The sequence below is a fragment of the Aulonocara sp. 'chitande type north' Nkhata Bay genome, linkage group LG9, assembly GCF_057382095.1.
Source record: "Aulonocara sp. 'chitande type north' Nkhata Bay isolate Kocher_YH1m ecotype deep benthic linkage group LG9, A_spYH_male_GT1.1, whole genome shotgun sequence".
Lineage (NCBI taxonomy): Eukaryota > Metazoa > Chordata > Actinopteri > Cichliformes > Cichlidae > Aulonocara > Aulonocara sp. 'chitande type north' Nkhata Bay.
In genome coordinates, this window is record NC_141352.1 from 2,636,694 (window position 1) to 2,662,481 (window position 25,788).

At 42.7% G+C, this 25,788-nt stretch overlaps 1 protein-coding gene across 1 annotated transcript; it reads left to right on the forward strand.

Annotated features, from left to right (window-relative positions):
- On the forward strand, window positions 1–25,788 carry LOC147321414 (phospholipid phosphatase-related protein type 4-like). Its single transcript, XM_086305316.1, has 8 exons — window positions 1–42; window positions 126–311; window positions 7,585–7,714; window positions 9,359–9,554; window positions 15,386–15,443; window positions 16,623–16,796; window positions 17,377–18,337; window positions 25,040–25,788. Exons 1-8 carry the CDS (start codon window positions 1–3, stop codon window positions 25,774–25,776), a joined length of 2,484 nt encoding a protein of 827 aa, XP_086161442.1. The 3' UTR covers window positions 25,777–25,788.

A 25,788-nucleotide genomic window follows, 5' to 3' on the forward strand; every position in this document is an offset into this window, starting at 1 on the left:
ATGGGCATTTGCAGCTTTGACTGGCTGTTTAGCTATTCAGTGGCAATCTGCTGAAGCTCTTGCTGTTTATGACTTTGAACTAACGCCTCATTTTCTCTGTCTGCTGATGTTGTGTCTGTGTGTAGCTGCCCATCCTGGTCTCATCTGTGGTGAGTCTGTACTTCCTGGAGTGGACGGATGTGTTCAAGCCAGTGAAGTCTGGCTTCAACTGTCATGACCGCAGCCTAAGCCTGCCCTACATTGACCCTAACCACGAGGTCATCCCCTTCCTGATGTTGCTCAGCCTGGCCTTTGCTGGACCTGCCATCACAGTAAGGCTTCACACTTGACAACAGCCTTATTTTAAGTCTTGAAACAGTGCAAAATAGCCTTTAGCAGTCATTATGGAGGTGCTCTAGTCTTAGATTTTATAGTATAAACACACAACCATTGTAAAATGTAAATTAGAAAGAAGGGGAAGAGATCTGCATTTTTTCCTCTGGGTGTCCGTCATCTTTATCACAAATCAAATTACCAGAAAAGCTCTGAGAAAACTGTCAAAGCTAACAGGCAGTGAGACTCCAGACCTGGACAACTCAAGTGCAGGTCTCGGGAGATTACAGCTCAGTGCATTTATTTACAGTGAAGTTATTTACAGTTACCTTTGCAGTTATTTATTTGTAAAACATGCTTGGAATCGTATGATTTTCGTTCCACTTCTCACGTGTGCACCACTTTGTGTTGGTCTTTCACGTGGAATTCCAATAAAATTGATTCATGTTTGTGGCTGTAATGTGACAAAATGTGGGAAAGTTCAAGGGGGCGAAATACTTTTGCAAGCCACTGTATGTACGACAGTTACAATACAATACAACTTTATTTATGTAGCACAAAGACCAGAGGTACATCAAAGTGCTTCTCAATAATACAATAGTAGGAAACTAAATTAAAATTACATAAAATTGAAATCACTTAAGGAAGTGCAAAATACACTACCAGATGAAACAGAGTGCTAATTACTCGGCAGTGCTAAGTTAAATAAATAAGTTATTGATCGTAATTTAAAAGATTGAATGAATTCAGACACGGGAATATCAACTGGAAGATTATTCCAGTAATGCAATAATATAAGTTAAGATTGCATACAGGTGCGATTGGAAAATGCAATGAATACTACCTGATAAAAACACCAACTAGTGTCAGAGTTCATGTGCAAGTGGGGGTGGGGCAGTCAGTGAAAGGGCGGTGTTGGATTCGGAGGGAGGAGCTGGATACAGGTCTGGAGTTCATGTGTGTGAGAGTCGAGAGGGACGGAGCAGGGCGAGACTTCAGCTTCCTGACAGCCTGATGGACGAAGCTGTCTCTCAGTCTGCTGGTTCTAGCCCGGAGGCTCTGGAGTAGCAGGAGCACGGTTTTAACTAACCGATTAGCTCGATGATCCAGTGAATACAAAGTCTCAGCAGCTACTTTAAGTAGTGGCTTCTTAATTAGATCATTAGGTGGGTGATTGGAGCAGGTGTGTTCGGCCACAGACGGGAACCTGTGATGAGTCCCGCCCACAAACACATACAAACAAGAACAAGGACACAAGGAAAAAGAGAATGTCATGAGGGACCATGACCAAAAACAGGGTGAGGACATCTAACAAAGCTGAAGTCACAGAAAACTAAGAACTAAAGTCACAAATAACAATACAATAAAAAATCATCTTAAGACAACAAGAAGTTCAGGGAAATGCAGAATAAAATTATTAACAGAAAAAAAAATAATACAGAACTCGAACACATAATATATCAATAAAGAGCTGTAAAAGCTGCTAATAATAAAATGCTCAAACAGATTTAAGGAAGGATCATGTCAGTTAAACCTCAGTTAAGTAGCAGAAGTGTTGATGAAATTAACAGGCATGAATTAACATGTGTGCTAGAGTGGCAACAATGAGACAACCCCCAGGACAATGTTAAATTGTCTCTGATCAAGGAATCAGAAACTGACTTCATGAGGGGGGCCTGAGGGCCCAGCGTACTCTAGTGGGTGCCTGTGAACAGCTGAAATTACATTATTTGGAAATGGTCCAGGAAACCTTACCAACTTTGATTCTACAAGTTTTCTTCTTAGATCTTCACTGAGTTCATTGGAGTTCAAGGTTCAAGGCTCAAGGTTCTTTATTTGTCACATGCATAGTTAAACAAGTATAACACACAGTGAAATGTAGCCTGACACGCTCCTCGGCATTTGCAAAAAGGGGGGGGGGGGGGGGGTAGAGGAAGAACATTATATATATAGTATATACATTAGGTGAATGTACAGTAGTAGCAGCAAGCAGGTGAATTCTGTGCATTAAGTGAATTAAATAAGAATAGACAATCTGACTATTTTACAGGATAGACAATATAAACATATTTAAAATTAAAGGAATTGAAATGTACATTGTTCCTTGGTTTAGTGTCTGGGAGAGTCCTGTCTCAGTCAATTATAGATGATGTGAGAGGGCGGGTGTGTGTGTTTAGGGCACGGATGGCTTGGGGATAGAAGCTCCTCTTGAGTCTCTCTGTCCTTACCCGGATGATGCTGAACCTTCTACCAGATTGCAGAAGTTGGAACAGTTTGTTGCCAGGATGGGACGGGTCCTTCAGTATCTGCGCTGCTCTAGTCCGGCATCTCCTGGTGTAGGTGTCCTGAAGCGGGGGGAGAGCAATCCTGCAGCAGCGTTCTGCTGTACGGATCACTCTCTGGAGAGCTTTTTGGTCCTTCACACAGCTGTTCCCAAACCACGATGTCATGTTCTGTGTGAGGATGCTCTCCACAGCGCCTGTATAGAAAATCCTGAGGATCTTTGGAGAGACCCTGAACTTCCTCAGTTGTCGTAGGTGATACAGGCGCTGCCTAGCCTTTTTGGTCTGGACCTGAATGTGGGCAGCCCATGTCAGGTCTGAGGAGATGTGGACACCAAGATACTTGAAGGACTGCACCCTCTCCACTGGAGTTCCATTGATGATAATGGGCTTGTAGTCTCTGTGCTGACCCCTTCTGAAGTCCACCACCAGCTCCTTGGTCTTGCCGACGTTCAGCTGGAGGTGGTTGTCCTGGCACCATGATGCCAGATTCTTCACTTCATCCATGTAGGCCGCCTCATCGTTGTTGGAGATGGCACCCAACACCACTGTGTCGTCAGCAAACTTCACAAGGGTGTTGGAGCCATGGGTGGCCACACAGTCTGAAGTGTAGAGGGAGTAGAGCAGTGGCAAGAGGACACATCCCTGAGGTGCTCCTGTGTTGATGGTGATGCTGTTAGAGACGCATCTACCCACCCTCACCACCTGAGTTCTGCCAGTGAGGAAGTCCAACACCCATGCACACAGACTGCTGTTAAGTCCCAGATCCCTCAGCTTTGTGAACAGTCTGCAGAGCACTATTGTGTTAAATGCTGAACTGTAATCAACAAATAGCATTCTCACATAGTTACCCTGTTTCTTGTCCACGTGGCTGAGAGTGGTGTGTAGGACGTGGGCGATGGCATCCTCTGTGGATCTGTTGGATCTGTAGGCGAACTGCAGCGGATTTGTGGTGTCTGGGATGGAGGAGGAGATGATGTTCTTCAGCAGCCTCTCAAACACCTTCATTACTACCGAGGTCAGTGCAACTGGCCGGTAATCGTTCAGGGATGAGGGTTTGCTGTTCTTGGGCACAGGGATGATGGTGGATCTTTTGAAGCATGTGGGGACCACAGACTTCGCCAGGGACTCGTTGAAGATGTAAGTGAACACACCTGCTAGCTGGTCAGCACAGCAGCGCAGCAGACGGCCGGTGATGCCGTCTGGCCCCGCCGCTTTCCTTGTGTTCACTCTCCTCAATGCCGCTCGGACGTCATGCTCCGCAATGCTGGTCACCGGTCTCTCGCTGATGACGTCACTGTCCTCGGTAGTCAGGCGGTAGATAGCATTAGTGAATGCAGAGTCAGCATTGTTCTGAATTCTGTCCACTACCAGAAAATCCTTGGCTTCAAAGTGGCTTCAGAGTTTCTCCATCCATCCATCCATCCATCTATCCATCCATCTTCTTCCGCTTTATCCGGGGCCGGGTCACGGGGGCAGCAGCCTAGCAGGGAAGCCCAGACTTCCCTCTTCCCAGCCACCTCCTCCAGCTTATCCGGGGGAACACCAAGGCGTTCCCAGGCCAGCCAAGAGATATAAGCTTTCCAGCGTGTCCTGGGTCTGCCCTGGGGCCTCCTCCCAGTGGGACATGCCCGGAACACCTCACCCAGGAGGCGCCCAGGAGGCATCCTTGTCAGATGCCTGAACCACCTCAGCTGGCTCCTTTCGATGTAGAGGAGCAGCGGCTCTACTCTGAGCCTCTCCCGGATGGCTGAACTTCTCACCCTATCTCTAAGGGAGAGGCCAGCCACCCTTCGAAGAAAGCTCATTTACACCGCTTGTTTCCGCGATCTCGTTCTCGTCATTACCCACAGCTCGTGGCCATGTAGCGACGTAGATCGACCGGTAAATTGAGAGCTTCGCTTTTACACTCAGCTCTTTCTTCACCATGACAGACCGGTGCAGCGTCCACATCACTGCGGCCGCAGCACCAGTTCGTCTGTCGATCTCCAGCTCACTTCTCCTATCACTCGCGAACAAGACCCCAAGATACTTGAACTCCTCCACTTGGGGCAGGAACTCATCCCCAACCCGGAGTGGGCACTCCACCTTTTTCCGGCTGAGAACCATGGCCTCAGATTTGGAGGTGCTGATCCTCATTCCCGCTGCTTCACACTCGACACTAATAACTGCTGTCATATCGAGTGAAAAAAATACAACATGCTTTTTTTACATAAATATTGGTACAATAAGTGGTGTAAAGTGTGTAATATAAAGTATTGAATGAATGTGTTTGAATGGGTGAGTGCAGCTTATAGTGTAAAATGACTGAATTGCCAGTAAGTGTAGAAAAGTTCCGTATATAAATATCAGTGCCATAATATTTAGACACAGTCGTGTAAATCTGATGTAGAAACCTGGTTTGGATATAGGGCTGGGACAACGCGTCGACGTAATCGATTACGTCGACGCAAAAAATACGTCGACGTAAAAAAATCTGCGTCGATGCGTCGTCACTTTCAAAAAAAGACATGGCGGCAGCGAGTAGCGGAATCATGAGTGAGGCAGTTGCAGTCAACTTAAATCACTCCACCCGAACACGCAGTTCTACAGTATGGGGATATTTTAACAGAAAAGGAAGTGATTCAGTCGTTTGCCGACTTTGTAAGGTGGAAATAGCCTATCATAAAAGCACGACGGCTATGCACCAGCACCTCAAACGACTGCATCCAGGAGCAGCTTCTGCAAAGGACAAACCACCGTAAGTTTTCAACTTTTTTACTAACGCTAGTTTTTACCCGTTAATTCATCCAGACCCCCCCACGTAGACGTACACTCACTCATAGACACAGAGATAAACACCCAACCTCCGTAAATGCAAAACTCATTTAAGCTGCTGAGCAGTAACATATAGCAGCTGCTGTTGTTATTGTTTTTTTGGTTTGTGGCCCATGCTGGCGAAATGAGTCTGAATGCACGCAGGCTGATTATCAGAATCGGCGAAAGACAAAAATGTGAGACAGCGAATTGGCCGCAGGAGAAATGTTAACAAGGATAATGCACCACCTGCTAAACGTAGCCGTCGTGGACACTATTACAACATTGTTAAAGTGCTTGCAAAAGCAAAATGACAATGAACTCTTGATTTGTCAAATTTAATGTGTTTCATCCTATTTGAACGCTGTTTTTATACATAATGCTTCTCCAGCTTGATCTTATAGGTCAAAGTTATGCCATCTAATAACTAGAAAGCAGTGCACCAGTAAAGGTGCCATCAGCCCTGGGTGTTTAAACGTTATCTTTTCCAGCCATCATGATTACTGCATATCATATGTTCAACATTGGGGATTATCATTAACCTCTTACTGTTATGCTATGAAAGCACATGGCATAACAGTATGTGTGTATATATCTATCTCAACCAGATCCTTATCAAATTATTTTGATATTATGCTTTCCATATGATTATTTTGTAATTATTCGAATTCATCTGTTTGCTGTGTGTGATTTATGATTTCAGGAATAAACAGAAAAGTCTGGAGGACTACTGTCAGAGAAGAAGTATACCATGCACCCCCCAGGGGGTGGCTGTACTTACTGAGAGCGTCTTAGCTATGATTTTAAAAGACAAGAGACCACTTGCTGTGGGTGAGGGATTGAAAGAAATGCTGACCACTTTCCAGCCAGGTTACACTCTGCCGTCTAAGCGTCATTTTACAAGCATGATGGAGAGAAAGTATGAAACTTCAGTGGAGAAACTAAGGAATGAACTAAAAAAAAAAGCCTCCAAAACATCCAAAATCTCCCTTACCACTGATGCTTGGACAAGTCTGGTCACAGAGTCCTACTTAGGGGTAATTTCATTATTTGTTCAAAGACGCCATTTCTGCTGTTTGTATATTATTAATTTTTTGCTATGATTTCCTTTGTTATATTTGTTTTGCAAAACATTTAATTTTTTGTTTAAAACAGAAGATTGTAGTACAATGTTATTGTGGATTTTGTTTTGTGAATGAAGAGCACTTTTTGGCAGAAAGCAAAGTGAATGTTACATTTTGTTTGTTTAAAGACACCATTGTTGCTATTTATTTGAAATGTTTTGTTAACTTTTCCTTAATTTTATATATGTTTGCACATTTCATTTCTTGTTAAATGCTATCTCTATTGTATTGATTGTACGACCTCTACAACTTTATTTTGAATTTTTTTTTATTAAAAGGTCTTCAAATGAATAAATTTGTGTTTTTCATTTATATACATAAATTAGTAAATGTGAAATTGCTATACAAGTCAAATAATGGGGGAAAAAATCGTTAATCGAATCGAAATCGAATCGGATTGAAAAATGAATCGTTAGATTAATCGATGCATCGAAAAATTAATCGCTAGATTCATCGATTAGGAAAATAATCATTTTGCCCAGCCCTATTTGGATAATTTACTTCTATGCATCTCTGAGTCTTTGGACGTGTTGGTTACTTTCACAGTAAGTTTTATAGACTTTTAGATATCATCACTGTAAAAAGCATAAAACTTAAAACACCTTGGAAAGTAATTAAACTTTGCAAACATAAATTCCCGTATGAAAAATTTGCAAGAGAAAAATGTGGTGTACATTTCTCTCTGGTTTAGGGTGGGTCATGTGTCCAGGGTCAGTTTTGATAATATGCACATCACTGGAGCCCCCCTCTCCCTCTCCCTTTTGCACCTGTCCAATGCTAAATAATCTCTAAATATTTATTTTTTCCATCCTTCTGGTTCTGCAAAGATGTGTAATCCCATGCAGAGTGCATTTGTGTGTTAGCTACGTGGCTGGGTTTATCCGAGAGCTTTGAGTGGAATCCAAAGAACAAGCTGTGGCACATTGCTCACATAAAGCAGCCAGTTCCTGTTCATGTTCTCAAACTGGCTGATTATGTCAGAACCACTTTGGCAGAGATTTATAGTCTGAATTTTCTGAGTGTCTCCTCCTCTGTGAGCAGACGTAACAGGTGAGTTGTTGTGTTGACAGATAATGATTGGAGAGGCCATCCTGTTTTGCTGTCTGTCTCGGAGAAAGCTCGGCGGTGGCGGTGAGGCTAACATCAACGCAGCTGGCTGCAACTTCAATTCCTTCATACGCAGAGCCGTCCGATTTGTTGGTAGGTTGATTTTTTTAAACTGCACACTTACTCATGTCACATAAAGGCAGTCCATGGTAGCCAGTTAAGAATTCTAGTACCTTTGTGGTGACACTTTTTTCCTTATGGGAGCTCAAAATGGGAATTTTACAAGACTCCCCAATTTATTCATATACATGCCGTTTTTTTATTCTATGCCATCAAGTGCTTTATAATTATTTTACGCACACTCTCGATACATTGGGAGGTGCCCAAGGGTACTTGGGCATTCCGAGTGGAGCAGCAAGGAATCAAACCATCAAACCTCTGATTAGCAGACCTGCTCTACCCTCTCTGAGCCACAGCCACCTCTATGTGTGCATTTTATCTGCTAACAGTAAAATTACTATTATCTCAATGGATTCATGCTTTTCGTTTTGGTTTTGCTTTATTAGCATTGGATATTAAAACTGATTCAGTCTCTAAAGACGATGCATTCATCCACAGTGCTAAACCAAAATCATATAATTCCAGCATTACCCAAAAGTAACAAACACAAACTTTGTTTTTAAACCATTTTTGGTTTGGTCATTACTACATGGTAAATCATCCAAATGGTAAATCATCCAAATGCATCCACTTTATAAATTAGCACATCATCCACATTGCAGTGTCACACTATTTGCTTCACTTAATAAATCCGGCCTGTCATGGTCCTGGGCCATGTTGGCCCAGTGTTCTTAGTTTTCTTGTATGTTTGTATTTTGTTCCCTGTTTAGGTTCTGTTTCCTGAGTTGCCCTGTTGTGTTGTTCCCTGAGTGCTTTCCCTTTGTGACTCTCACCCCCTGTGTGCCCCTCTGTGTATTCATGAGCCCTCGTCCCCTTTCGTGTTTATTCCGTGTCTCCCCTGCCCGTTATGTTGGTGTTCTCCCCGTGCTCTCTCTCCTCCTGTCTGAACCTCTGTACTTCCTGTTTCACCTCTACCGTCAGTGTTGTGTTCACTCCTGCCATGTCCCGTGATTATTATCAGTGTCACCTGTGTTCCCCGTGTGCTCCCACTTCCCTCGTTAACCCTCTGTGTATTTATGTCTGCGTCTCCCTCAGTTCTGTGTCGCGTTTTCCCTCATGTTGTGTGTGTTCTTCCCTGTGTTTCTTGGCAAGCTTTGTATTTAGTTTTCCCAGTTTAGTTTTGTATTTCCTACGTTCTGCCTCTCCAGCATTAAAGCTGTAATTTTTGAGTTCATCCCCGTGTCTGTGAGTTTTGCATTTTGGGTCCTCCTCGTGCCTGCCACACAGCGATCCATGACACGGCCACATAAATACTCTCTCACTCACACAAAGAAAATATAATACATAATACAACACTTCACGGTAATTTTATGGCAAAGTTGTTTGTCGACTGCAGCCTCAATTGTGTAGTTAATTTATTATTCATCGTCATTTTACCCTCCTTCATTTTTGCTATTATTAATTGTTGGACAATTCGTGCGGCGTTGAGAGCAACCATTGAAAAACTGAGCTGAGTTAAACTGGACTGGATTGTGAAGTGATCCAGCGTCAGACTATACCGCGATACATTATTTTGTCTAAATAATACAACCATACAATTTAAACTAAACATTGTAAAATCTGATATTCTCACTCTTTTTCCTCTTGGTAAGCACATATCTCACCATCTATCCTCAGGAGTTCATGCGTTCGGTCTTTGTGCCACGGCCCTCATCACAGACGTCCTCCAACTGATGACTGGATACCCAACACCATATTTCCTAACTGTGTGTAAACCCAATTACACCACCCTAAATGTCAGCTGTGAACAGAACCCATACATAATGGAAGATATTTGCTCAGGGAGTGACCCTGCAGCAATCAACCAGGGCAGGTAAGGAAAGAAAAAACACTCGATATGCTCCACTTTACACTGAAAGACTTGGATTCTGAACACTTTCACGCAAACGACACACAAATTAAGAGTGGATCAGTTTTGTAGTCAAGAAAAATCATTTAACGTGATTCTTTGTGGTGCTTTATATCACTAGCTATAAAGTACATTAGCACTCTTAGAGGGGAATATAAGACAATTGTCTTATAAAACAGAGAAAAAAAGGCTTTTTCTTTTTAATATTATTATGAAGTATATCACATAAAGAACAGAGCAGGGATAGATTGGAAAACTTACAGACAAGACAGAGTTGGTAAGAAAAATAATACCAGCAGGACTGTGAATGTGTGCAGTGAATGTGAGGGTGTTAATTTTATTCAGTCCAGGTTTAATGCAAATTAGGAGAGAATTATGACAATAATAATAATTATAGTTCAAGCCAAACATCACCACCAATAATCCCAATCAATAACTACGACCAACAATGACAATAATAACAGTGTCAATCCCAAAATGACTTACTTACCTGGATGACTGGGCATGCATCAAGACAGATAATGACAACAAATTACAACAATAATACCGTTATAAGAAAATTATAGGGAATAACTCAATTGCATGCATCATCAATTCTGCAAAAGTATGCTGGAAGGATGATGACGCTTCTTCAGAAGCTGGACAATGATGCCAGGAAAAGCACGAAGCAACTAAGTAGGTCATTAGAAGAAGAAACAAACTACTGGAGAGAGGAAGATGATCAGGGAGCCAGAAAGAGACAAGATGAGAAAATTAAAGAGAATGAGGGAAGGAAAACAGCCTAATTACACACCAGGGAGGGAGAGAGTGTATGAAACAAGGGAATTCAATACACATGACATTAATGAAAACAGGAAAAAAGAACAAAGGGGAAAACACAGATAAGTCAAATGAAAATTCAGTTTGGATTTCATTTCTGCTGTGCTAATAGCAACACAGGCAAAGTCACCACTCTGAAAGACTTTTATCATTTGGCTCTTTTACATCAACAATGTGGACTTGTGATTTAAATCAAAGGATTTAACACAAGTTTTGCACAAATTGTTTAGATGTATCGCCATTTCAATACATGTCACATATTTCAAAATCAAATGTTCAAAGTAAAGCTTTTAAATATGGATTGTTTTTTAGATCTGGATAAAACACCTTTAGAGTCAATGGCCTGTATTTGTGTAGCACTTTTACTAGCCCTAAGGACCCCATAGCGCTTTACACATCCAGTCATCCACCCATCAGTGATGGCAGCTACATTGTAGTAGCTGACCACCACCAGTAGGCAACGGGTGAAGTGTCTTGCCCAAGGACACAACGACCGAGACTGTCCAAGCCGGGGCTCAAACCAGCAACCTTCCGGTTACAAGGCGAACTCCCAACTCTTGAGCCACGATCGCCCCACCAATGACCACCTTAAATGACCACCTACAGTACAAATATCACACGATACTGTGTTTCCTGTGATTTATCTTCATGCTTGTTTGAATTATGATCAGGTGAATGACTTTCTTTGCCTTAAGAAACTCTTGAGCTGTTTTTGCAATATGAATATGACTGAAACTGAGAAGAAAGTACGAGCCTGTACACTTCACAACTCATTCTGCTACTTCTATCAGCAGTCACATCATCAAGAAACATTACTGAAACAGTTCCACCTTGTACCATACATGCCCATGCAATAATGCTGTGATATACTTCAGATCATGAGTGTTCTTTTCCATCTCTATACCTTTCTCTTACCATCCTTCTAGTACAAGTTAATCTTGATTTCCCCTACCCAAAGAATTTTTCTTGACTGAGTAGGTCATGTTGTGTGGTCATCATGGTCTTTTGGTGTTGCTGAGCTGGCCGGTGCATTCTTTTTTTTTAACAATGTACCATGTTCTGCCTTTTATAAATTACACTGGATTATACAGTTTTGCACACTGCACTAGAGCTCCCTCTAGTGGCTGATGTGTAATATTGTTTTAAGTGCTTTGGAAAAAGAAAAATAGAGGAAGTCCATCCAAGATGGCTGAACGTAATGCCGAAATATTACAGTTTTAACCTGATATGGACCTTAAAATATTGTTGCTTTGGACGATATTTGTCTATAAGAATGAGTGATGATAAAATAATTGTCTCTTTGTTTTGTTTAAAAATGGTATGATAATTTGTAAGTTTAGGTGAGATCAACACCAAGGTACCTGTAGCTGTCCACAGTCTCAATGTACCTTGTATGTTCAGTGGTTGCAGTGGAGGATGTTTGTGCCTGTGGAAGTCTACCACCAGCTCCTTGGTTTTTCTAGTGTTGATCTGGAGGTAGTTCTGCTGACACCAGTCCACAAGGCCATAGGTCAGTTTTCATCAGTGATGAGACCAACTATTGCAGAGTCATCAGAGAACTTCTGCAGGAAGCACTGGGTGGAGTTGTGAGAGAAGTCTGCAGTGTAGATGGTGAAGAGGAACGGAGCCAGAACCGTTCCCTGTGGGGCCCCCATACTGCAGACAACCCTGTCTGACACACAGCCCTGAGTTCTCGCATACTGTGATCGGTCAGCGAGGTAGTGAAAGATTGTGAAAACTGCATTTCCCAGAATCCTTTGCAGTAGAGATGGAATGTTCTCAGGTTTAGCTAGAAAATGAAAAGTTTTTGGGAAGCCATTATATATCTTGCTCTGATGTCAGGTTTTTGTGTTGTACACCCTTTTTTTGAAGTCTCATATGAAGATTATTGTTCCTGTCCATTTTCTTGGCTAAGTGCATTTGCTACAACAGACTCCACCATTCCATACTTGGTATCCGTAGCCAGTCTTGGTAATGATCTGGCTGAGTTTGTTCGCCACTTCCCAATCCTCCTGATGAAGGCCCTTCCTGTTGATCTTGTACAGTTCAAGGCATTACAGGATCCATGTGTGAGGCATTGAGTCATAGGCTTTGTTGTAGTCTATTCATGCAGCGCGCAGGTTGGCCAGTCTGGTCTCACAGTCTCAAGTGACTGCCCTGTCTACACTTGTACTGTATTGACTCTGTGTTTAATCATTACAAGACAAAAAATTAGATTAGATACAACCTCCTCTTTTTGGAATCTGTACATGCTTATTCCAATATAAGTAAGACAAGACATTGTAATTCACATGCTTAAAATGGATGGAACCTGGACTTTTCTGGTCATGATTTCTGATACCATACTTATCCTTACCCATAGAAAAAAGTGCTTGTGTTAATAGGTGAATGAGGCAAGTTCTGTAAAGCTTTGAGTGCTCCGGTGCTTTGGAGTAAAAGAAGCATGTTTCACTTCGCCTTATCTCAGTAAGGCGATGTGAAAATGAACAAATATCATCTTAGGTTGACTTAAATGTGCTTTGTTCCCCTTTTATTAAAACACAGAAAAACACGTCACACAAAAATACTGCAAAAGGAAACGGTTGCCTTATATGCATTAAGTGTATAAACTCAAAATGCACATCTCACTTAAAAATTAAGATAGCCAAATGTAAACAAATCAACTTGTTAGAGTCCTAAATGATCACCTTTAAAGTGCTAATAACATCATGTACAGTGAGACAAGCATGGAGAACAGCACTGACTGGGAGAGGCTTTGAACAGACGACATACTCAGTTCAATTCAACATGTACGACTTTAAGAATGCACAATGCACTCTTTCCTGTAACATAAGTAATACCACACAAATTCATTATTACCATTTGCATAATGTGCTTCTTCTGCAATAAATAATTTCAACTTGTTCTAGAATATATTTCACCTTCACAACCTGTAATGAAATTGTTGACATAATTTTTTATTAAATACTTTTTAATTTAATCTAATTAATAATAACTTCTGTTGTTGCAGGATGTGGTAATAATCTTCCCTGTGGTATCAAAAATGGTATTAAGTATCAAGTATTTTCCTAGGCATTGGCATGAAGTTTGAATATCTAGTAATGTGACAACCATAGTCCTTTAAGATGCAGCTATAAAAAATTAGAAGTATTTTAGATGTTAGGAGGGGTATCACTGCATAAATGGATTGGTTCTTATATAGTGCTTTTCTACTCCACCTGAGTACTTTTTCTCATTCACCCATTCATGCAAGCACTTTTTTCTATGCAAGATTTATACTCTGATGGATGCACCAAAGAACAACTTGTAGTTATTTTCTTGGCCAAAGACATTTGGTATGCAGACTGGAGCATGCAGGGATTGAACTACCAACCACTAACCTTCTAATAAGGTAGATGACCTGCTCTGCCTCCTGAGCTATAGACACCACATAGCAGTGGGATGCCTCACATTACAAGGGTGCACAGTCTCGTCACATCTGATTTGTAGAACTGAACAATAAACACAAACGTTTTTCCTTTTGCTCCCTACATTTTAACATAAATATATATTTTCTACTCCTTACATTTTCAAAACAGGCTCACTACTTCTTACTGACCAGTTGGTATAGAAGAGAATAACTCCCCCCAAAAATGCAGCATTTATGTCATGAGAACTACCCTGAGCAGTAATGACAAGAAAAATTATATCCTAGTCATTATACAAGAAGGGAAAAAAACAATTTAAATTGGAAAACCAACTGGAAAAATCAATTTGTCATCAACATGATTACAATTACCAGTAATCAAGTAACTTGAACAAATACTTGTTTGTACAAAAGATGTACAAAAAAACAACCACACAATTTCTAGGATGTTATGTGTTTTTAACAGAATACTTTATTTTCAGATGTCATGGTTTTCTTCGTTTATGTCCCCTAAGGCTGAAGTATGATTTTCTGATTGTTAATTAGAAAGAAAATACAAAAGTTGAAGCAGAAGAGACAAGTTTCTCTGAAGAGATGGTGAATAGACAGATTTTAAAGAATGAACATTACAAACATTTAATCTCTCTAATATTGTATCTGACAGAATTTTTTTAAAGCAGCACAACTGTGTGTATGTGCTGTATGTGTTGTTCTGAGTTTACAACTGGACTTCTTCCCCCTCAGAGAGACAGTGGTCTGTTCCTTCCTGCATGTGTTCCAAGAGCCAAATAGGTGCTTTTTGGACGCTACTACTACGACTGGTTTAAAGGACGCTTCAAATGATTATTGCACTCCAGCTTTAAATATTATGCATGTCTTTTGTATTATTTATTACGTTTTGAAATTGAAACCTGAGTTTTAAACTGACATACATTGCAACACTTGTGTTACAATGAGATTAATGCAGATATAATTATAATGGTTATGTCAGCACTAGAGTTGACCCACTTCTAGTGCTGACATAAGCTGTGCTATCTGTTTTCAAACCCTTAATGCAATTTGCATGACACCACAGATGTTGCAACTGTGCAACTATGTTTTCAGGATGAAATCATACAGCTCCATAAATGCACCAACACTTACCAATGTGCACACATGCAGAGTCAGGAGTTAGCATGAGGCTTTAATATCAGGAGCTGTCATAAGTAGGTCATGGATGGAGCAAAGTGAGAAACTAAGCTACAGATTCACTTTCCTTCTGTAGCACTCTGCAGTTTATAACGCTAGCTTAATTTGGTTCTGCTTTGTTTATATAGGCCAGTTTACAACAATAGTAGCCTTAGGCAAGCCTTGTCTCTATGCTTGTATGTGTTTCATTAGTAAACATATGACTGCAATGTTACAGAGCACATGAAATGAGGTTCAGTTTTGGTTCAGTCATTTAGTCCCTAAGATAGTGTGTAGGATTTTGTTTTTGATATCTCAGGCCAGTTGTGTTTCTTTTTACCTCCTGCTCTCCTGCTGAGGTGAATCTTGGATGAATTTGTTTTTGTTCTTTTGTCTCTTGCAGGAAATCCTTCCCATCACAGCATGCTACTCTGGCATCCTTTGCTGCCGTCTATGTTTCGGTGAGTGATGTTTTGAGCTCGTGCAAATGGTGATCCCCAGTGTTACAGCAGAAGTCCCTCACAACTTCTTAGGATACCGTTGTCTATTTGACTTAACAAAAAAACTTAAATTCAACTTATCTTCTTATTTTTTTTATCAGTTACATAACAAACAACTCAACCCTCTGTGAACCAAACAGGCTTTCTTTTCAGTTAAAATGTAAAATGAGTTTTTCTCCTCATGGAATATGTCTGTGAAGGTTCTCAGTCATCCAGGTTATCGTAGTTTAAGGAGCTTGAAAAGAAAAGGATCTGGACAAAGAGTGACCTTGGTCCTTTAGATGCAGATGGACTGTCGAGTCCATCTCGACGGGACAAGACTCAGCTGTCCATCTAAAGGACAAAGGTCACTCTTTTGAGGACGCCAGTGTTCACATTTTGGACAGAGAAGACCAATGGTTTGAAAGAAGGGTGAAAGAAGCCATCTATGTCCTCTGTGAGCGACCATCTTTGAACAGAGGCGGTGGTTTATGACACCAACTGTCTGCCATCTATAATCCAGTTTTGAGATCCTTCCCTCAGCACACATCCTAGAGCATTTGACCTCAGGAAATCACAAGATGGGGTGGGGCTAGGTTTCACAATGAGCTCACCCAAAACCCTGGCTGATTGTGACCTACACCCGTTTTCACACCTTGGCTCATATGATTAGGGAGAGAATCATTAGGGGGTCCATGACGTTCGTGGGGGGACACTCCCATGGAGCTTAAATCTGGGACTCTTTACACCAGTTGCTCTTAGAACTGAAGAAGCTTCTCGGATGAAACATCTTCAAGGAAACTTAAAGAAGTCCGGACACTTTTCTTTCCGAGCTCCTTAGACTCCTCATGGAAGATGCTTTGAGCAGCAAAAGTGAAAATTGTTGTATTTAGACATAGGAAAAATGCACTTATATTGGTGAATGAGACATATTGTACAAAGTGCTGAAATTGTTCAAAATCAATTGTATCAGCTTCAGCTGAGTGTAGCTTCAGCTCATTCCTTAGCTGTGCACTCCATAAATTTGTTTTTATTGTTTGGGGGAAATGGTAGTATTTTGAGACAGATCCACAGTATGCTACCTCCCTAAGCGTATATGACAAAAACCAATAAGCTTAAGGCTATAAATAAAACCAGTATTGTATTTGCCGTATGTTGCAGATGTATTTCAACAGCACTCTGACGGACTCATCCAAGCTACTTAAGCCCCTGCTCGTCTTTTCTTTTATTATGAGTGCCATCATTTGTGGCTTGACCAGGATTATTCAATACAAGAACCACGCAATGGACGTCTACCTGGGCTTTCTACTTGGAGGTGCTGTTGCTGTCTATCTGGTATGGAATTAGATGTGGTTTTTGCCACTATGGGTACAGATGTTCTCATCATAATAAAAGTTTATGTTTGGAGACACATGTGTTGGCTGCTTTTAAGTTTTCAACCAACTTAATTTAAATCAAGGTTAGATATTTTATCAGGTACAGTATGTATGAGATTTAGTTGGATTCAAATTGAGTTAGACAATCACCAAAGTCAGTGGGATTTTTTCTCACATCAAAGCACTCAATCAAATAGTCTCATGAAAGACTGGCGCTTTCAATGTAGTATAAAGCATTGAACCGACTAAATTGTTCACAGTGTTATGGGTGGGATTAAGGGACCTGAATCCATCCAGTTCAACAATAGACCCATCCTGAAGGCCCATGAGAAGTATTTTCTGTTTTTCCTTAATTTATACACACACTTGAAATCGCTTGTAATAAAAAGGGTAGTATTACTGTAGTTACAAGGCCCTGCCCAAATTACACTAGCCTATCCAAAATCAGAATCCAGGTATCAAGCATGAAATCATATTAATATTATATTAGGTTTTAAGTAAAAGAATCTAGAAGTGTTTCTCTGTTTCTCTGTTGCCAGGGATTGTATGCAGTTGGAAATTTTCAGTCTAGTGAGGAGACCAGCAGCAGTCCTCCTGCACTTGTGCACTGCCCACCTTGCTCCTTGCCACATATTAGCCAGGAAGCTGTCCTTAACCACCTGCAAATGAAAGCTAGCATATCTGGGGAGCCTACCATCCCCATCTCCCATTCTGAGGGTCTGCTTCACCGAGGTCTTCAGCAGCAGAGGCCCGATGGAAGCCTGAAGCGCTCTAGTGCAGATGTGGAAGTGATATCCCCACACAGCCCCCACAGCAAAGATGCCATGATGACCTTTAGTCACACTCTCCCTCGGGTCCACACCCCACAGGCTATGGCAGCATATGAAGAGGCAGCTAGGCGCCATGCTGCCACCCTCCACCATGCCTCCATGGACTCTAGCCGCTCAAAGCAGCTTTTGTCTCAATGGAAAAGTAAGAACAACACTCATAAGTGTTCTCTTCAGGTCCCAGATTCATTCTCCTCGTCTGTAGACTCGTCATCAGGGCCGCCCTCCCAGCATCCACACCATCATGGCAGCATGGAGCTCCGATCAAGCTCTGAGCCATCTGCTATGGGTCTGAATGGTGGTTTTGATGCCCATGCATATATGGCCAAACTGGCCACAGGTGCTAGTACCACTTTACCCACTAACTGTAGTGGTATCACTGGAGGAGCTAGGATAAACATGCAGCCTCTACCTGGGTCTTCTCAACTGGTCCACATACCAGAGGAAGGTCATGAAAGTTATGCCATCTCTGACAGGACAGTGGGAGGCGGAGGAGGAAATGAGGGGATGTCAACAACAAACAGCACTATCCAGGCTACCTGGCAAAGAGCTGCAGAGAAGACTGCAACCTGCAGGACTAATGAAAATGGGCAGAATCTCCAACCTCGAATCATGCAAGTGATTGCTATGTCTAAACAGCAGGGACTTCTACAGACCCATTCCAAAAGCTTATGTAACCGAGGACAAGGGATGAGTAAACGGGGCAAAGAAATAATTGATCATTTATTTATTACATAAGTTAAACATACAAATTCCCAGTCGTTTCCAGACAGGACTTACAACACATCCTGCCGATATCCCAGCTGCGCATGAGACTTACCACACAAACTGTGCGAAATAACACTACAACCCGTCACACCCCGCTTAGTGACACTGCAATCGTGGCACACACTGCAAACAATTCGGGTCTCAGCGCAGCTGGGAATCAGTGCTATGTATGGCCTGTGATCTGAGAGATAAAGGGAAGTGGCACAAACAATTAAAATAAAAAAAACAAAAGAGAGGTTAGTCCGCCCTTACAAAACTTACTCTCAATCAATAACCGCCTCTACGGCTGGACGGACTAACCAAAACAAAATTACAAATCAATCAAAAGAACAAAAAAAAAGGACAGCAGAGACAGCACAGAATATTGATCAGTTTCCCTGCGCGCAGTCGATCTAGGGCTTGATCAATTCTTCTATTAAAATTCGTGGTCACACGACAGTATACCCACTCGCACCTGAGTGAATTAATTGCCTCTGGTTTTTTCCACAGAAGAGCGCTGACTTCACCCCACACACCCACTACCTTTTCACAGCTCTTCAGCCAATCACCTGGCAGCGAGCAACAAACTGCCAGGTGACACTTGTTACAACCCTCCCCTTCAAAGGGCATCGGCGACCCGACGATGAGCTGAAAAGAGAGCACACTTAAAATTTTGCTCATTTTATAATGGATTGTGGCAATTTAAATGGGTTTGAGTGCTGTCCAGCAGTCTTCCTCATTGACCTACGAGACCCTTGCGTCAAGCTGGCAACATCTTCTTCCCCAGGTTCTAGGTCCCCAGAACAATCCAAATGGGGCACCCCCACATGTGTGGGACTCAACGTCCCTTCCTCCAACACTGCAGAATCGCCTCCATCTCCCTGTTCTGTAAACATCTGTTCCACTTCATCAACCATACTGTTATTTGTGGCCAACATTCCGGTTAGATCATCCTGTTTTGACATTTGTAGGCCACTATCTTGGTCTCCATCCAATTCCCTGATTGGAATGTTTCTCAACTCAGTTCGATGTACTTGTCGAAGTGGACCAGTGTGCCCAGCAGGAGCGACTGAATATACTACGCCATGACCAGGAGGAGGTCGCACTACTTGAAAGGGCGTGGGATCCCAAAAATCTTGAATCTTATTGCGACCTCTTACAGAGTGGTTTCTCATATACACCAAATCGCCCTGCTCCAAATCAGGACTAGCACATTTAGAGGAATTCAAATCTCTCTGAACCCTTCTCCTTTCTAACCGTTGCTGCACAACATCATATGCAGCAGCCAAGGACTTTTGGTGTTCCTGTACCCACTCTTCAAGAGTGACGTCCTCATCAACTTCACTGCCAGCACCCAACCAAAAATCCACTGGCAACCGTGGCTCTCGCCCGAACATCAAATAATATGGAGTCATACCAGTTGACTGATGTACTGTGGTGTTATACGCATATGTGACTTGGGAGAGATGCCGCGGCCACCGGCGCTTTTGTTCAGGAGGCAGGGCACGCAGCAAGTCATGAAGTGTACGATTAAATCGTTCACATTGACCATTACCTTGTGGATGATAGGGTGTCGTCCGACTCTTCTCTATCTTATAAATTTTACACAGCTGTTGCACCAAAGCGCTTTCAAAATTTCGCCCCTGATCAGAATGTATACGGCTTGGAGGCCCAAATAAATGAAACCAATGCTTCACTAAAGCCTCTGCCACTGTACTGGCTCGCTGATCTTTTGTAGGGACAGTCTGAGTATATTTAGAAAAGATGTCAGTCATTACCAAAATATTCTCTTTACCATCAGTTGAGGGTTCAAGTACTGTAAAATCAATTGCCAAAATTTCATGAGGCCGAGATGCAGAAATACTACCCATAAAGGTTTTAATCTTTGGCACAACAGCCTTAGAAAGAACACACCTTTCACAATCTCTGCACCATCTCTCAATATCTGCATACATGTGCGGCCAATAATATCGCGAGCGCACCAACTGCAGTGTACGCTCAACCCCTTGATGGCCATGCTCATCGTGGAGTAAACGAAGGACGCGGCCCTGTAAACACTGTGGCAGCACCAGCTGGTCAACCTCCCTCACTCCATCAGGAGTATGAGTGCAGCGATACAACACAGACTCCCTTTGTTTCATCCGCCCCCATTGACGGACCAATTCCCTCGAACCCTTACCAAGACCATCTCTTTCCTTTGAATCTGGCAACCTGGCCACCTCCCAATACTTTAAGAAGGGACCAATCACAGGGTCTTGTTTCTGTAACGTACAGAGATCAGAGAAAGAACAACCAGGTAAAACGCTTATCTCTGCCTGAACACTGGGAATCATCTCACACTGCACTCCAATATCATTAGATAATGGACCATCCAATTCCATTACAGTTCCATGTAGGCGGGACAATGCGTCTGCATTAGCATTCTGAGCCCCAGGCCGATATTTTATGGTCAAATCAAAAGCGGCCAGCTCTGATGCCCACCTCTGTTCTGTGGCACCTAGCTTTGCCGTGGACAGATGGCTTAGTGGGTTATTATCTGTAAATACAGTGCAACGATGACCCAAAAGATACTCCCTAAACTTTTCAGTGACGGCCCACTTGAGAGCTACAAGCTCAAGCTTCATGGAACTATAATTTCTCATATTCCTCTCTGTAGGCTTTAAGCTCCGACTGGCAAAAGCTATTGGCCGCAATTTACCCTCATACTCCTGGGAAAGCACTGCCCCTAGACCCCCATAGCTTGCATCTACTTCCAATGTAAATGGCTTCTGAAAATCAGCAAAAGCAAGCACTGGTGCAGAAACCAGAGCAGCCTTGAGCTGATGAAAACTTTGTTCACACTCCAAATCCCAAAAATCCAATAACGGTTTTGGGGGGGTCCTACCTTTTCTACCTGGAGGGAGGAGTGCAGAGACCAATCTATGCAAGGGAGCAGCCATGCGTGAAAAACCAGCTATGAATCTCCTATAATAACTAGCAAATCCTAAAAAGGAACGCAGTTCTGCTAGATTGCTGGGCGTTTTCCAATCCCGCACTGCAGCTATTTTATCTGGATCAGTAGAAACTCCTTCGGCAGACACCACATGCCCCAAATACTTCACTTGCCTCTGGAAAAACTGGCACTTGGAGAGTTTCACTTTAAGCCCCTCTTTATCCAGACGAGAGAAGATTTCTTCCAACCGCTCCAAATGCTGTTGCACGGAGGATGAAAAAACAATCACATCATCCAAATACAAAAGCACCGACTGATGTCTGCAATCTCCAAACAAACGCTCCATCAGGCGCTGAAATGTACTGGGTGCATTACACAAACCAAACGGCATGCGGTTGAACTCAAACAAACCAAATGGGGTACAAAATGCAGTTTTAATCTTATCCTTCTCAGCCATTTCCACCTGATTATAACCACTAGCCAGGTCCAAAGTGGAAAACCACTGAGCACCAGTCAAAGCATCCAAGGATTCTTCAATCCTTGGCAGAGGAAATGCATCCTTTCTGGTCTTGGCGTTTAACTGTCTATAATCGACACACATGCGTAGACTTCCATCCTTCTTTTGAACAAGAACTATTGGGGATGAGTACGGACTACTACTTTCTCTGATGATGCGAGCTTGCAGCAGCTGTTTGATATGATCCCTTGCCAGTTCATACTGAGACGGAGGGATTCGCCTGTATGGTTGTCGCACTGGTGTTTCATCTATCAAAGGAATTTCATGAGTGATCAATTTACTACAACCAACATCCAACTCATTCTTGGCAAACACGCCGCTATACTTCTGCAATAAAACTTTTGCTTGCCGTTTCTCGCTCTCCTCAAGACTTTCAAATTCAGGCAAATCCAATTCCGCTGCATTGTCTGCCATTGTATGACTGGAAATATAAGCTGTACAACACTGTGAATTTACAGAGACCTGTATTTCAGAGTTACCCTCTGCTAGCACACTGGCCAGTTGAACTGTAGCAATCACCCGACGAGGTGTCAAATAGACATCAGTTTTACCAACATTAGTAACTGGAACAAAAGCCTCCCCTCCTTCTCCCTTTACCAATGAAGGAGACACCAATAGGCCTTCCGGGAGAAAACCATCATCAGGCCCGAGGGGTTCAATCAAGAGGTCAATAGGTGTATTCACAGGCATCTTTGGACAGGTAACAGGAACATAACTTTGCGTTCCAGCTGGAACACAGAAAGACTTCTTACCCTGTACTCTAACACGATGGGGTTCAGGAGAATTTGCCATGGCCTCCATCATTTGGCAGTATCTCAACGCTCTTCTCCAACCACGTGGCGCAGTCTTCAAAACTGGAGCTTCCCAGAGGTCAGAACCATATTGTTTACACAATTCAGAGTAAAGGGGGTTCAATACATTCATTCCTAACACACCAGGTACAGATATCTTTTTCTGTGCCATGTGGCTATCTGTTGGATCTCCCACAATCAACACCCCTCGACGAGGTAGGTGAATTCCCAGGATTGTAACATCCAACTCAATATACCCAGAATAAGGAATTTGTAGGCCATTAGCTGCTTTAAGTCCCAACCAACCACAGTCTTTAAGCTTTTTATCACTGAGATGAGAAAAGTTATTTTTAAAAGAGCTTTCTGTGATTGTTGTGACCATGGACCCTGTGTCCAGCAAACATGAAATAATAACCCCACCCAAATCAACCTCCCCTTCCAAGCATTCACCAACTAGATGACCGAGTTCTACATTACTGGAGCCTTGCAACCCTCCCACCAGTGTGTGGCTCTGTGCACTGGTGGGTACTAGTTTTCCGCCGCCCCAGTAGTTTGGCCATCAGCCCTAGCTGCTCTTTCATGCTGATTTCCATCAGAATTGGGTAATGTCGGGCAAAATCGGGCAATATGTCCAATTTGCTCACACCTAAAACAAATGGGTTTACCATTCACCGTCCTTCTACGTCGAGAAGTGTGATTGCTAGAAGCAGCCACCTCCTGTGGGTTTAATGCCTTAATGACCAACTCTAATTGTGTCTGTTGGGCTTTAAAAAGGGACACCAACTCAGCATATTCTGATGTTCTAGAATCGACACTTTCACAAGAAGCTTGCATATCTGCAGAGACTGAAACAGACTGATTATATCTAGACCTAAAAGGCTGATTCTCATACTGTGCCATCCACCTGGTCGCTTCGGCTCTCGCCTCACGAATCGTCCACTGTGGGTTGGCATTAATCAAATCTCTCAGCCTGATCCTCAATGTCAGATCTCTAACACCATCACAAAATTGATCACGCAGATCTTTTGAAGCTTTTCTTGCGGCTTCCTCATCCGTTTTAATAATCTGGTCCATTAAGGCCATCAAGGAATGAGAAAAGTCAATTAAGGACTCGCCTTCTAATTGTTTACGATTGAAAAATCTGCGTTGCAAAGAAATGTGGGAATCTAAGCAACTGTACATTTCTTTCAGTGTATCAAAAATTTTCTCAACATTTTCTTTCTGTTCCTTTGGCAAAAACTTTATCTCAGTGCGTGCAGTACCCTCTAAATGGTTAAAAATGATTTGAGCTTGCTCTTTTTCTGTTCTGCCTCTCGTGCGCACAAAGTCTCTCATTTGCTCAATCCACTCATTTAGAGTCAGTGAGCCCATATTGTCCAACTTCCCTGAAAATGTTGGCAACTTTCTATCCTGTTGTACGTATACCACAGGATTGGGTCTCACAGTCTCTGATTCACTTCCTGTAGCTCCTGTTGATGTAGAGGGCCTCTCTGTACCCACAGATGCTGTTTTCAAGTCTCTAAGTTCATTCTCCAACTCCTGTATACGTTGGGCCATTGTTTGTTGCTCGCTTCCCTCCATGATGGCGATCGAGACCTGGCTGCTCCTTCTCTCCAATCTTACAAACCTGTCCCTGCTGTCCTTACAAAATAACAAAACAAAATGGCCACTCCCTTGAAACCTGTCGACAACGCCAAAATGTAACCGAGGACAAGGGATGAGTAAACGGGGCAAAGAAATAATTGATCATTTATTTATTACATAAGTTAAACATACAAATTCCCAGTCGTTTCCAGACAGGACTTACAACACATCCTGCCGATATCCCAGCTGCGCATGAGACTTACCACACAAACTGTGCGAAATAACACTACAACCCGTCACACCCCACTTAGTGACACTGCAATCGTGGCACACACTGCAAACAATTCGGGTCTCAGCGCAGCTGGGAATCAGTGCTATGTATGGCCTGTGATCTGAGAGATAAAGGGAAGTGGCACAAACAATTAAAATAAAAAAAACAAAAGAGAGGTTAGTCCGCCCTTACAAAACTTACTCTCAATCAATAACCGCCTCTACGGCTGGACGGACTAACCAAAACAAAATTACAAATCAATCAAAAGAACAAAAAAAAAGGACAGCAGAGACAGCACAGAATATTGATCAGTTTCCCTGCGCGCAGTCGATCTAGGGCTTGATCAATTCTTCTATTAAAATTCGTGGTCACACGACAGTATACCCACTCGCACCTGAGTGAATTAATTGCCTCTGGTTTTTTCCACAGAAGAGCGCTGACTTCACCCCACACACCCACTACCTTTTCACAGCTCTTCAGCCAATCACCTGGCAGCGAGCAACAAACTGCCAGGTGACACTTGTTACACTTAGATGAAAGCAGCATGGCGTGCAACAACACAGGGAGTTTCCAAGGCACTGCTCACTACAGGGCACTTACTGATCAAGACCCCACCAACACCACAGGGCCCAGCTCATTGGGCAGCACATCAGGCAGTATTTCAGGGAGCACTGGTGCAATTGTCAGAGTAGAAGCACACCCCGAAAACAGCAGACCAGTGATCCAAGCTCCATCTACAGATGGAAGCGGAACATGGAGGTGGCGATCCCTGGATCACGGCACTGGAGCTGGTGGAGGTACAGAGACGATTGGTGTAGGGGGAGCATCAAGTGGGTGTTTGAGGCAGTCTTTTGAGCTCAATGATCTGAACAGAGACTCAGAAAGCTCTGACTCAATACGTGAAGGATCTATTGACAGAAAGCGTGCCAATCACATTGTTACTACCACCGCCACCATTAGCACCCCACCCATAATTACAGTTCACACGCAGAAAACTGGGCAGTCAGAGCAGAGGGTTCAACCACAGGGCCTCTCTACTATAAGGGTAACTCCAGGTGATGGAAGCACTTCTGGGTCTGGAGGAGGTGGTGGCAGTGGCGAAGGTGGAGAGAGTGCTTCAGAAACCCCTTCAGTCACCTCAAGTCGAGAGTCCACACTACAAAGAAAAGTCAATAACATCATCCTGATTCCAGAGAGAGCCAACAGCCCAGATAATGCTCGGAATATTTTCTACAAGGGAACATCTATTACTCCTGTTTACAAGGACTAAAATAATAAAAAA

Coding starts and splice junctions, on each gene's coding strand:
- LOC147321414 (XM_086305316.1), top strand. CDS start 1: ATGGGCATTTGCAGCTTTGACTGGCTGTTTAGCTATTCAGTG. Junction 7,715..9,358: donor CAGAGCCGTCCGATTTGTTG/GTAGGTTGATTT, acceptor ATCTATCCTCAG/GAGTTCATGCGTTCGGTCTT. Junction 9,555..15,385: donor GCAGCAATCAACCAGGGCAG/GTAAGGAAAGAA, acceptor TGTCTCTTGCAG/GAAATCCTTCCCATCACAGC.